We start from the raw sequence: 14047 nt of genomic DNA, 5'->3' as shown, positions 1-14047 counted from the left end.
AAGTAACCTATATTTAAATATCTAACATGTTCTGCCTAGTCCTCTCCTATGAACAGGAACATAACCCATATATCAAGACTTGTGAAGGCTGTGTCCGTCCATGGACGACAAAGAAAAGGATTTTACGGTGAGTACAAAAAATCCTATTTTTTTTTCCTCCGTTTTAGACCGATATGTATTCTACATATTTTTGGTTAAAAAATCGCAATAAGCGTTGGTTTGCGCAAAAGTTATGCGTTTACAAAATATTTTTTATTTGAAATGGCGGCGATCTGTGATTTTTTTATTTTTTTTTATATGTATTGTGACTGCGACATTATGGCGGACACATTGGACACTTGACGCCATTTTAGGACCATTGTCATTTATACAGCGATCAGTGCTATAAAATGCACTGATTACTGTGTAAATGACACTGGCAGGGAAGGGGTTAACCACTAGGGGCGAGGAGGGGTTAAGCGTGTCATAGGGAGTGATTCTACTGTGGGGGCTGGGCTACACGTGACACGACATTGATCACTGCTCCCAATCACAGGGAGCAGTAAATCCGTGTCCTGTCACAAGGAAAAACAGGGAAATGCCTTGTTTACACAGGCATCCCCCTGTTCTGCAGCTTGGTGACACGATCGTGGGACATTGAGTCTGAGGGTCACGGTCGCAGTGGGCACGGGCACCGTACGGTGGGTATTTGTAAGCAACGTACCTATACGTTGCTTCACGCACAATCTGCCGACGTATATCTACTAGCAGCGATCGCCAAGTGGTTCACTTACAATGGGTGAATATTGTATTTCTAACCGCCTATTCCATTAAGTTGGATGTTTGAGCTATTTTGAGAGACTACTTATCACTGTTGCAGTCCAATTATAAGATGAACAATTCAGATTGAAGAGCTTCATTTCTACAGGCATTTTCTTTTCTTCTCTTGTAATTAAGATCATCAGGGTAGACACTGCAGTTTAACGACCATAAATAATACATTTCTAGTTTTGATAAGAGATCAGCAATGACATTCCATGGGGGGAAAAAAAAATAAAAAAATAAAACCTACTGATAAAACGGCTGCCATAGTTTTGTTCTGGGTTATGCTGATTATCTTGATCTTCATGGTACCCATACTTTACCAAAAAATTCAATGGATCTTACACTAGGCATCTAGAGAGGGGGGGGGGGAGCAGATCCTAATGGTGCGACCGTGGCGGAGCCGGACGGAGTATTGAGGTGGTAATGGGTCCACCGTTTACTGATGCCTGCTTTTTAAAGCTTTTTTTTTCTTTCCTACAAGGATAGGAAGAACTTCTTCCTGCTGTTTAGCAACTTGTCTCAACGGGTCATTGCCCCTGTACCTAAAGCGGAAGGCTTTTAATCAAACCAAATGAAATAGTCAAGCCTATTCTGCATCTAGAGAGTCTTAACTTATCCATATGGATCAAAAGTTTGAAATGAAAACCACCAGTTTAGATGCCTATATGCACTTGTTTTTGCAGTGGCATTACTAATTTGTGGCCCTTCCATTTAGCTTGTCTACGACCCTGTGGGTTTTCACAAAAGTGCTTGCTCGGATCATAATTTTGCTCTTGCTCAAGGATTCGTGTTGTGGTTTACCTGATGATCTCTTTCTTAAATGATTAGTCTTCCCTATTTCCTCCAACCAACATCCAGTGGAAAGTGTGGACTCTGCAGGGCTTCAGTTGGATGCTCAACATGAGCGAGTCCTCAGTGGAACCTCTCACAAGTAATGCCGCGTACAGACGGTCGTTTTTTGTGATGGAAAAAAAAACGTTTTTTTTGAAAACGTCATTTAACATGACCGTGTGTGGGGAAAACGTCGTATGTCTTCTGAAAACGACAACATTTTTTTTCGAACTGCTTGAATTTTTGTGTCGTTTTTCAAAACGTCGTTTTTTTGTGTCCATTAAAATGATGGTGTGTGGCAAAATGACGTTTTTAAACCCGCGCATGCTCAGAAGCAAGTTATGAAGCTAGCTTCAATGGAAAGAGTGCTGAACGTAACCGCGCTTTGCTAGAGCAGTTTGAAAAAACAATGGTGTGTAGGCAACGTCGTTTTTGAAAATAAAGTTTAAAAAATTTCGTTTTATTTCATGATTTAATAACGTTGTGTTGGTTTTTTTTCATCACAAAAAAAACGACCGTCTGTACGCGGCATAAGAGTACCTAGGCCTGATATTAAATTCAGTCCTGACCAGAATCTTCCTCTCTGGAAAAACTTGCGTTTCTTGGATCGTATGCATGGGCTGTCTCGGCCCAGGGGAAACGCTTAATTTTGCTCCTCAATGAAGGATCGTTGAACTAGTGGTTACTTTTTTTTGAGGCAGTGATGTACCCTGCTTCACTTCAAACCATTGCAATTCAAAGTTCTGACATTCTTCTAGTGTGGTGGATTACCAAACCAGTGCTAGTATCGGCGACACTTGTACTTCTAAGACATAGAACTTTCTATCAACTAAGGTGCATGAAAAATGCCGGGATTGCATGCAAAGGGGTGAGACTTCCAGTGTGCATGTGACCTAAGTGAGTTTTCTCACTTGCAGAAATGTAAAATGCTCCACAAAATGGCGACCTGTCTGCCATGTCCAGGGTGCCTTGTGCAATGTCCTCTTCCTTCCTTCCTTCCTTCCTTCCTTCCTTCCTTCCTTCCTTCCTTCAATTTGTTTTGTGGCATTCAGGTTTACAGTATATGAAGATCTGAATAAATGTTTTATTTGCTGTTTACTAATGGTCCATGTGTGTGTTGTTTCACCCCCCCTCCCCCACTGTTTATAGGCCTATTTTGAAGTTGCTGATCACTCTGGTATGATGTCCATGGTGATGTGGAACTATTTGTGCCTAGAATGGTACAACACACTTCAGACTGGCAATGTCGTCTTACTCCAGCAGTATGCTTTGAAGAATAGCTATCCAAACAGGACACTCCCAACAACTGGGAATACGCAGGTGAAGAGGCTACCTAATCTTGGTAAAGTATTTCTGAGGTAATGTCATTTGCCTCAGTTGATTTGTGTTATTTATTGCAGTTTGGGTTTATTCACTTGTCATTGTCAGTGACAACTGCCCTTTTTGCTTTCCTCTGCATGGTGGTCTTTAATGGGTCATTTTACACAACATTTGTACAGTTTCCAATAGACGTGGGATTGAGCATGCTTTCAGCACATGAGAACACACATATGCAGCATCTAGGAATAAAGCCCACATCTTGAACTTTGCATATAAGTTAGACCCCTTTCACACTGGAGCGGTTTGCAGGCACTGTTGTGCTAAAAAGCCAGAGGGCTTTTACACTGGAGCGGTGCGCTAGCAGGACTGGAAAATAGTCCTGCTAGCCGCATCTTTGGAGCGGTGAAGGTGCGGTGTGTAATACCGCTTTTTCACCGCTCCCGCCCTTTGAAATCAATGGGACTGCTCCGCTATATCACCGGCAATGCCCCTCTGCAAAGGCGCATTGCTGACGGTTTTAGCCTTTGGCCGCTTGCAACATTTGCGGTAAAGCCCCGCTAAAAATATCTGCCACCGCACCTCAGTGTGAAAGGGGCCTTAAATGTTTGTTGGAGTTGTAGTCAAAGCAATGGCGCTTTGAGCTTCATGCACACCAGGATGTTTTTACTGCTGCTTTTAGGGGCGCCAGGCTTGGGGTGGGTTTTTTTTTTTTTCTCTTCTTCAATATATCCCTTTGTTATTCTATGTGTCCATGCACACTGTGTGGCTTTTAAAAGCGGTTAGATGCAGGGGTGAAAAAAAGCATTTAGTGCTTGAGTGTTAAAGGAACACTAAGGGCAAGATTTTTTTTGTTTAAAAATAACAAACATTTTATACTTGCCTCTGCTGTGCAGTTCGTTTTGCACAGAGTGACCCCGATCCGTGTCTTCTGGGGTCCCTCGGCGGCTGTCTCTGCTCCTCGTCGCAAAAGCTTTCCACCTTCATGCAAGCTCCCTCGCATGGTGGAAAGCTTTTGCGAGCGTGCTCCCGTGATACAGCGGCGGCCATAGCCGCCGACTGTATCACTCGGCCCCGCCGCGTCATCCGCTGTGATTGACAGCAGCGCCAGCCAATGGCTGCGCTGCTATCAATCCCCCAGCCTAGCCAATCAACGGCCAGGCTGGGAACCGAACAGGATGACGAGAACGCGCCCGGGACTTTCGAGGGGTGAGGTAAGTAAAACGGGGGCTGTCAGATGTTTTTTTACCTTAATGCATAGGATGCATTAAGGTAAAAAAACGTTTACCTTTACAACCCCTTTAATTTCAATGGGCAGAAAAAATAATTCTGACAAATTGACGCCTGTGTTGGACACCTTTTACAAGCATCGGCCATTTTTTCTGCAAAAAGGCTGCTGTCGCCAGAAGGGATTCTTTTTTTTTTTTTTATAGCAGAATACACATTTTTCTAAATTTTATGAAGAACGTTTGATTTTTCTTGTGTGTGTGTGTGTGTGTGTGTGTGTGTGTGTGTGTGTGTGTGTGTTTTTTTTTTTTTTTTTTTATCTATTTTATTGCAAAAAAAAAAAAAAAGAGTGCAGTGGTAATCAAATACCACAAAATGAGAGCTTTATTTGTGGGGGGGGGAAAAAAGAAAATGCACAATATTTTGTGTTGTGGTAAATATGTGGTTGATGACTACGCTATTTTATATGTACTGAAGTGAAGCATCTTTTCTGTTTACCTGGTGCATCAAAGTAAACGTAGGATCAGTAATCCTTGGACTGCATTCTCTGGTGCCCTCTTACCACAGTTGCCATGTGTCCCCTGTGTGTGTCAGAATCATGATAAAGGAGGGGGGGGGGGTCAGTATGGCTGACTAGGAAAATGGGGAAGGTGTTGTAGATCCCAGCAATAAAGGGTGAGATTAATCAAACACGTGACGTGACATTCTTGGTAAATATGTTTTTCAGTTTAGGATTTCCTTTTTGTAAATTCAGCATCTTTATTTTTCAGCCAATATCTCTTCTAGTAAACAACAAAAGAAGAAAAAAAGAAAAAACTCGCTAGACCCACAAAAAGTGAAAATACTTAATAAAAAAGTATCATAAAAAAGTGAAAAAAAAGTGATACAAGCAGAGGGATGCTGCAGCCTATATAAGTTTAAATACCTAAAACTCAAAAACGTACATACAAAAATAAGCGCGCAATCCCAAGACAATTAAAGGTGCAAATGATAAGTGCTACTGAGAATAATAAATGTAAGCGTGTGATAAAGCACACAAGATAATAGTAAACCAAAAAATATATTATGGTGAACAAAGTCCCCAAACAATATGTGTACACTCTAATAGATGAAAAATAAAAAGTAAAAAATTATTAATCAGGTGAATAAAGTCCCATAACACATATCCATGTGAATTAGACAGGTGAGATAAAACGACAGAATAATATCCAGGAATCAGTTCAGTGGTCACTGCACAATATCAGCACGGTATCGGGAGAAGCTTAATTCTTATTTCTCAGCCCAAACAAAATATAAATACTGACGCAAAAGTTGGACCCTGGTTTTAAGGAGGTCAAAACAGTGTGTGCATCAGCCTGCCGGCCCCAGTGTAGAATCACTCAACTCAGGGAGGGGTGCTTCAATCTTGCAAAGGAACCTTCACCTATTGTCAATATAGCAATTGACATCCCATTCCACATTTAAACCAAAGGGTCGATAACATTGGAGGTCATATATCCAACGAGTTTCACGTCGGGATATATGTCTGACCATGTTATCTCCCCTCCAATGTGGGGTATATTTTTCAATGGCTATCACTTTTAATACAGAGGGGTCTTTGTCATGATGTAAAAGAAAATGTTTTGAGACGCTGTGTTCAGGGAAACCTTTTCTAATATTCGCTATATGTTCTCCTATTCTAATGTTTTAATGCTCTCTTGGTTCTATCCACATATTGTAGCCCACATGGGCAAATGAGAAGGTATATTTCTCCTTTGGTTCCACAGGTAATGAACTCCTTAATTTTATAGGACCTAGATGTCACATGTGAACTAAAAACAGATGTTCTCATAGTTTTAGAGCCATCACACACGTTGCACTTTTTGCATGGGGAAAAAACCTTTTAAGTTGCCAAACATGCTAATCTTGGGGGGGGGGGGGGGGGGGGGTATGTCAATGGCACTAGGTGCCAATTTATCTTTCAAAGTAGACGTTCTCCTATAAATAACATTGGGCTTAGTGGGTAGATGTACCCCCAATATTTCATCTCCTTTTAGGATTTTCCAATGTTTTTTCATGATTTTATTCACCCACCAGTGATGAGACGAGAATGTAGTGACAAATGCCCATTCATAGCTACTGTTATGTATGTTTTTGAGTGAACTGATTCAGTGTCCAGTATCTGGTATCATCCCAATTAAATCTGACTACTGTTCTGCTGCGTGATCCGGCCTGAAGAGACAGCTGAAGGTCTCCTCTTCCTTTGCAAGATTGAAGCACCCCTCCCTGAGTTGAGTGATTCTACACTGGGGCCGGCAGGCTGATGCACACGCTGTTTTGACCTCCTTAAAACCAGGGTCCAACTTTTGCGGTAAGTGAGGCCTCGTACACACGACAGAGTTTCTCGGCAGAATTCGGCGAGAAACTCGGTCAAACCCGGATTCTGCCGAGAAACTCTGTCGTCTGTACACTTTTGGCCCGATGGAGCCGCCGAGGAACTCGTCGAGAAAATAGAGAACATGTTCTCTATTTTCTCGTTGTTCTATGGGAGAAGGCGGCCCGCCGAGCTCCTCGGCGGCTTCATCCCTGAACTCGACGTGTTTGGCACGTCGAGTTCCTCGGCCGTGTGTACGGGGCCTCAGTATTTACATTTCGTTTGGGCTGAGAAATAAGAATTAAGCTTCTCCAGATACCGTGCTGATATTGTGCAGTGACCACTGAACTGATTCCTGGATATTATTCTGTCAATTTATCTCACCTGTCTAATTCACATGGATATGTGTTATGGGACTTTATTCACCTGATTAATAATGTTTTACTTTTTATTTTTCATCTATTAGAGTGTACACATATTGTTTGGGGATTTTGTTCACCATAATATATTTTTTTTGGTTTACTATCATCTTGTGTGCTTTGTCACACGCTTACAATATCTCTTCTAGAAATGGCATCATCTTGTTTTGTTTTTAAGGCTTTGCCACAGTTTTACTCTGTATTTGAGTCATCAGCTAAAAGAATAATGCGCTCTTTCGAACCCATGCAATGCAAATTTAGCAACTGTTATGTGTTCTCGTTATTGCCCCTATTACAGTTCTATCTTGAGAAGGTTAGCGTAACGGGAAGACCTGGAGTCACGAGAGTGCGACTATCGGGGCTTGTCGACTTGTCTCATCAGCCAAAAGAGATGTTAGAGATTTACTTTAAAACTTCTGTCAGACTGATCAATACACAATTGAGTTATTTAAATCAACAGTCAGTATATACAGTATGTGAATAAGCTTGATATTAACCCCCCCCCCCCTACTACATTAGAGGCCAATAACTATTCATAAAGCCGTCACCAACACCCAAAAAACTGACCCTTACCGTCAGTGTATGGGATATACACATAAAGAAATTTATGAGGTGATGGCACAATTCTGCCCATTCATCAGATGATTCCTCCTAAAACAATCCCCTAATGATCATTCTTCCACAAACCCAGCTGGAGATGAGTGAATTGAATCAAAACAAAGGTTCTGCCAATAAATTACTCCAAAAATTCACCAATGGTATCATATGTGGGGGAATGAAAGAAATCATCTCATTGTGCAGACATCACAAAATAAGGTCATTTATTTGTTTTAAAAATTAGGCAAGTACACTCGCATGAAATCCAAGATAAACAAACATGAAAAAAGGAAAGCGTCCAGCACTTTCTACCAATAAGATGGTGGTCACCTTGGATCTATTCCTAAACATTTAGAACGGCCTAGATCCCTCCCACCTTTTAGGAATGATTTGCTTACTCCAAATATATAACGCACACACGTAAAAAAAATCATAAAATAAAAATTCCATAAAACCATCCCTTTTTTGTCGACGTAAAGTAAATATTGCGTGGGTGTGTGTGTGTGTATGTATGTATGTATATATATATATATATATATATATATATATATATATATATATACATTTTTTTTTTTTTTTTTTTTACCAAAATTAAGTAGAATACATACTTGCCTAAACTATATTTATATTTTGGGGGATATGCATTATAGCTTTTTTTTTTTTTTTTAAATTGTCACAATTTTTGTTTTGTAGCGCAAAAAATAAACTGCAGAAGTGATCAAATACCACCAAAAAAGGACATCAATTTTGTTTGGAAGCCACGTTGCACGACTGCGCAATTGTCAGTTAAAGCGACACAGTGCCAAATCCGAATCACAAAAAGTGGCCCGGTCATTTGGCAGCCAAATTTTCCAGGGCTGGAGTGGTTAAGGACCGAGCTGCTTTCTGAGATTTGGTGTTTGCAAGTTAAAAACATTATTTATAACACCCTAGAGAAGCGGCCATTGCAATACTTTGCCATGCTGTATTTGCACAGCGGTCTTGCAAGCGCACTTTTTGGGGTAAAATTTTTTTTTTTTAATAAATAGAAAAAAAAAAGGAAAAGTAAAGTTGGCCCACTTTTTCTTTTTTTTTTTTTTTATATTGTGAAAGATGATGTTACGCTAAGTAAATTGATAACCAGCATGTCATGCTTCAAAATTGAGCCCGCTCGTGGATTGGCGACAAACTTTTTTTTTTATCCATAGGCGATGTTTAATAAATTCTACAGGTTGCATTCTTTCAGTTGCAGAGGAGGTCTAAAGCTAGAATTCTTGCTGTCGCTCTTACGATACCTCACATGTGTAGTTTGAACACCATTTTCATATGCGGGGGCTGCTCATGTATGCGTTTGCATGCAAGCTTGATGGGGGATCTTTAAATTTTACCTTCCTCCCCTTGTAATGGAAAAGAAGCATGACAGGACCTCTTAAATATGAAATATGGGGTCAAAAAGAGCCCCTCTCCTTCCTCCGATTAAAAGTGATCTTGCGGCGAATCCGCAACAGAGACCGCTTTTATTGGAAAGAGGACCGCTCACTGAAGGATACCCGGGTTACAGCGGACGGTGCGGAAGTGGTTTTAAAGGTCATTGTTTTTACGAAAGGAAAACTTAACAGCTATAAGAAAATTACCCTTTTGCAGGTTGCCTATATTTGTAGCTCACTGGATGAAATCAAACCAATTAAAGCAGCGTGGCCTGAATTTTGTGGTCCATGCTTGCTGGTCATGCAGTGCTAGGATAACTCAAGACTTTAACTCGGAGTAGGTTGGCATCCTGTGTTCTTGAACTATCTTGTTTTGACAAGTCGATAGGATTTGTTTCGGTTTCCCTGCATGAACTAAGCAAATTACTTGTCAGAGGCTGATGGATGAGTCAAGGGCCTTATTACTAGAAAGGGGCTGGCTGCAAACCACCAGGGTGAGACGCCTCACAATGCGGCTAATATGATCTATTGCTTGGAACTGGCTGAAGTCGTATTTTTCAGGAGTCGGGATGGAAATCTACAGAAGCCTTCTATCATTGAATTATTTATTAATGAAAAAACAAATGTGTGCTTTACAGATCAGATTTAATAAGCAAACTTGTCTTTTTTACTACTTTTGTTATTTCTTCCACATTTCGTCGGTTGGTGTTATGTAATCGGGTCTCAGAGTGCATCTGCCTGTCTTTAGTTTCCCATTAGGTATTGGTGTTACAGTGGATTTTTGCAGAAGTACATTTAAAAATATTTTATCTGTAAAATTTTCACACAAACCGAAAGGTTTATTAACTTTGAAGAAAGAAACATATCTAGCAAAACTGCATAATGACAGAGACCTAGCGCTCACAGGTTTGTGCATTTTTAGTGTTGTTCCTGTAGTGATGTAGATATGATTTGTGTTCTTGCTGAGCAAGAGAACCTTATTGAAAAATGTTACTACCAGTTAAATATTTCTGGAGTTTTGCTTATAAACAAGTCTATTTGTACTAGAGGTAGTAGTGGTATTTTAACTAAAAAACCCTTGGACAGCAGCATTATCAGCCTGGGGTGGGGGGCAGTGTTGGATGCACTAGCAGATCTAGATGGATTCGACTTGGTGAAGATTGGAATGTTAACCCCCCCACCCCGCCTTCCTGTCTAGGCTTTTTTTTTTTTTTTCGTTTTCTGCACGGTCATACATGTTGCATACTGTCGTGCAACACTGTAGCCAATCATTTTTATTTAGCGACAGATGGGGCTTTTTTTTGGGGCGTTTTAATCACTGCTGGGTTTAATTTATGCTATATAAAGCAATATTTTTTTTATATATATTTATTTATTTATTTTGCTTAGGCATGATTTATTTCATTGTCTTTTGTGTACAGCCAGCTAGCCCATACATTTGACCAGTCCTGCAGAACCAATCTGTTATTTCTAGAATATTGCATCTCTACAATGTCAAACTCATTCAAGTCCCCCCAGAAGGCTGTCTTCCACGAAAGACAAATGCAAGAGGACGCGATAATGCAGGTTCAACACTGCAGCTGCGACTGCTCACCAGTTCAGCGCTGAACAGAGTAAGGCGCTGTCTCGTGATAGTGTCTCATCACCGTTTTAAAGAGAATTGGACGGAAAGCCCACTCTGCAGTGACCATTCGCAGAAAGAATCAAAAGGCTAGTCCAGGGACGGCAACACGTGGGCCACCACTGCTGAATTACGGGCACCCGACCCGCGGGACATTTTTTGCAGCTGTTTTCTTTTCATTTGACAGCAGCAAGCGGCCGTTATCACAGGGCTGGATGGGGTTGGGGACCTGCTGGGGGGGGACTTTTTCATTAAACAGCAGGTGATTGGTTGCCGGGTGATTTTTAGCAACCAAGTCGCCAGCCTGTGATTCCATGAAATTTTCATTATTTCTGAAAACAATCTCTTCTTCTTATTTTTTTTTTTTTTTTTTTTAATGGAGCTTGTCTAGCTCTGACTAGGCCTGCAAGGACTTTCTCCTTTAACCCCTCTAGTTATTTTGCTGTGTGCCTTGGGTCATTGTCATGTTGGGAAGGTAAACCTCTTCTTCCCATTGATGACAACTTTCTGGGAAGAGGGCAGCAGATTTGATATTTTGCACCATCCATTTTTTTCTTCTATACCGACAAGTGCTCCTGCTGCAGTGAAACACACTGTTTAATAGTAGAAAACTGATGCCAAGTCAGTTCCAGGTACTTGTGACTCACCCATGCAACTGTATAGGTTAAAAAGATTTTTTGACATGCTCTGCCCTACAGACCACTACCAAAACTGCTATTTATGCCCTGTAGATTGTTGTAGGAACTTGTAGGTCAAGTTTTTCAATTCTTGAAAACTAGGAGCAAGGCCATAGCCTGCAGAACAGCCATGGCCCTCCTAATAAACCCACTGCTAAATTACCTATTATTCGGATTTCTTTTTCTTTTTAATTGATTGAAGGACACGACAACGATCTGTAGCTCTTGATTCCTACCACCTGCAGAAGTAGGACACTAGGTACAAGCAAAATAAAATAAAATTAAGTTTGGGGCGTGGCCCCTGCTGGTAGCCAACCCACTATCTAACAATTCTTTCTTCTTTCCACTTGTGTGAGCAACTGGTTCTGACCATCCAGTCACAATGTCCCCCATCACAGGCTGGTGGCACCCTGATTCTGTCCTATGTCAATGTTTTCCATGGGTTCCCCTCATAACATGGGTGGTATGTAATCTGTATACTGCCTGTATTATCTAGTGCATGTATAGTGCTTTACTACAGGAAGGGTTTGCCAACCTGACATTCATCTGGCAGTGTTTCGGGGACAGCTGGCCGCAGTGCCCCCTAAGCAGCTGGCAAATTGAGGCAGTTGCTAATACCTTGCTGTGGGGGTTTTTTGTTTTATTTTTTTTCCCTGCTCTAATGCACCTCTGCCCATGCCTGTTGTGCACAACCTAATCCAGGAGGGAACTGTTTCTTGCCTCCTAGGTATTCTGCTAGCTACATGTGTTTTAGCTTCTGGTGCTGCCTGTGGGCACATGGAGTATCTGCCGAGTGCTGAAAGGTATGATTTCTGGGACTACCTCCACCCTGATCTGTTAAGCATAGTAGGTTCCTCCGATATTACTGACATGACTGAGAGGTTGTCTGGTTCCCCCCTGAAGAGTTGTTTGAGCAGGTGCCATTGGTTTGCATAAGCTGAAGCCTTGCCCTTTACAGTGTTTAGCCTCTTGTTTTGACTTCTGCATGCCTTTCAAGATGTCTCACAAGTCGGCCCTTGTTGATCTCTGTGTCTAATACTTTTGGGACCCTAGGCATCCCTCTGTCCTTTGAGGTCTTTGTCACGGCCATGGATGGGTAGTTTCCATATGGAACGGGCCTTGCAGTGTCCTTCAATAAAAGGAAGAGCGAAATGGATTTTGTACTCGCTGAAAATTTTTCTCTGCATTCATTGAGGGACAACCATCTTTCTAGTTTTGTTGCCTATTTGCCGTTATTTTCCTTCAGCCGACTGAGGCAATTTATAGCAAATGGAGGGTCGGCCATCAGCAGGGGTAATGCTCAGGCTGTATTTTTGTCTCTGCATCTAGCGTTCTACTCGTGCACATGGCAGTATAATCCAGTGGTCAAGATCTACAGATCTTTGCTATGTCCTTTAGTAAACTCGGGAGGGGGATTTTATGCCGAGTACAAACATGGATAGATCCTGTATATTCATATATGTAGCAGAATTTTAATCTCCCAGCTGTTTTTTTTTTTTTTTTTTTGTCTTTTAAATTATTTAATAAGCACTGCACTGACTTTGACAATTCTAATGGTTAGTTTCCCGTTCCCTTTCCCCTTTCCTTTATTTTCCAGAGAAGCTAACATCTATTACTTTTTTAAGTGATATTAAAGCCTGTTTTTTTTGTTTGTTTTCTAAAAATAACAAACCTATATACACTTTATAACATGGTGTTACAGTAGGTAGCCCCTTTAAAAAAAAGGGGATATGGTACTTACCACCGTGTACCCACTTCTAGTACAGACTTGAACACAATTGAGGGGTAAAGAGTCTTTGGGGTACTTCGGCAACTCATAAAGTAGGTAGCCAGTAACTCTAACTCTAAACCTATCATATATGCGCTGAAGCTTTGATTTATCAGCCTGATGTGCTTTAACCAGCACAATCTTTCTCACTGGTGAGTCTGAGGGATAAATTATTAGGGTTAAGCAGCTAAGGCAATATATTTTTTTTTTTTTTAATGTAGAAAGTTTGATCATAGATAGAAGTCGTGAGAAATGTGTCCAACCTACGCTAACAAAGCATCTGCTTGTCTGATCCCTGTTTTTGGTTTGACCCAACGTTGGTTGCATAATGTTAGAAAAATTGTCCTTCAGGAAACAAGTTTTAGAATGGGTATTCTGTAACAGTATACTGATGTTATGTTATGGTGTGTGTGTGTGTGTGTGTGTGTGTGCCATAGAAAAGTAAAGCATTAAAACTAAAGCCCAATTTAGTCTTCAATAATTATTACTGTAATACAATCTGGCTGTATAAACAATAGCTGCTTCTTGGCTTTTTTTTTTTTATACAGTCCTGTTTGCTGCAGCAAGGATTTATATTGGTATTGAACCCAAAACCAAAAAATGTAATATATTGCAGCCTGCCAACCTTTAGATGTGTTGGCTGCGTCAGTTTTATTTTCTTAAGCATTTTTCCCCTCTGTTTTCACCTTGCGATCTCATCTGGCCTCCATGATTGATCACATGGCTGGCATTGGAGGGAGATTCGATGAATGTCCCCCGCCCCACTGCTGTAAGAAGAAATGAGGAAGTAGTTAAAGTGGAACTTCACCCCTAAAGGGAAGCTAAGTTGATCCTCCTCCCCACCCCCTTCCACTTATGGAACTTCGTTTTTGGGGCATGGCGGGTAGTTTTGTCAGGTACTTCCTCCCACTTCTGCTCGAATCACCTAGGTGATCCCAATGGCAGTCGTCCCCCACCCCCCCCCCCCAAGCCCCACCAGCCAACTACGGTGGTTTAGGAGCCTGAAACATCACGTCGCTCATCTGCT

At 41.2% G+C, this 14047-nt stretch overlaps 1 protein-coding gene across 1 annotated transcript in view; it reads left to right on the top strand.

Moving 5' to 3' along the window:
• Positions 1-14047, top strand: part of RADX (RPA1 related single stranded DNA binding protein, X-linked) — a 98321-nt gene that overhangs the window by 28343 nt on the left and 55931 nt on the right. Inside the window, 1 exon segment of the mRNA XM_040323822.1 lies at positions 2785-2977. Within this exon segment, the coding sequence (XP_040179756.1) occupies positions 2785-2977 (193 nt within the window).

The sequence above is a fragment of the Rana temporaria genome, chromosome 9 (assembly GCF_905171775.1).
Source record: "Rana temporaria chromosome 9, aRanTem1.1, whole genome shotgun sequence".
NCBI lineage: Eukaryota > Metazoa > Chordata > Amphibia > Anura > Ranidae > Rana > Rana temporaria.
This window is presented reverse-complemented; position numbering and strand designations above follow the sequence as displayed.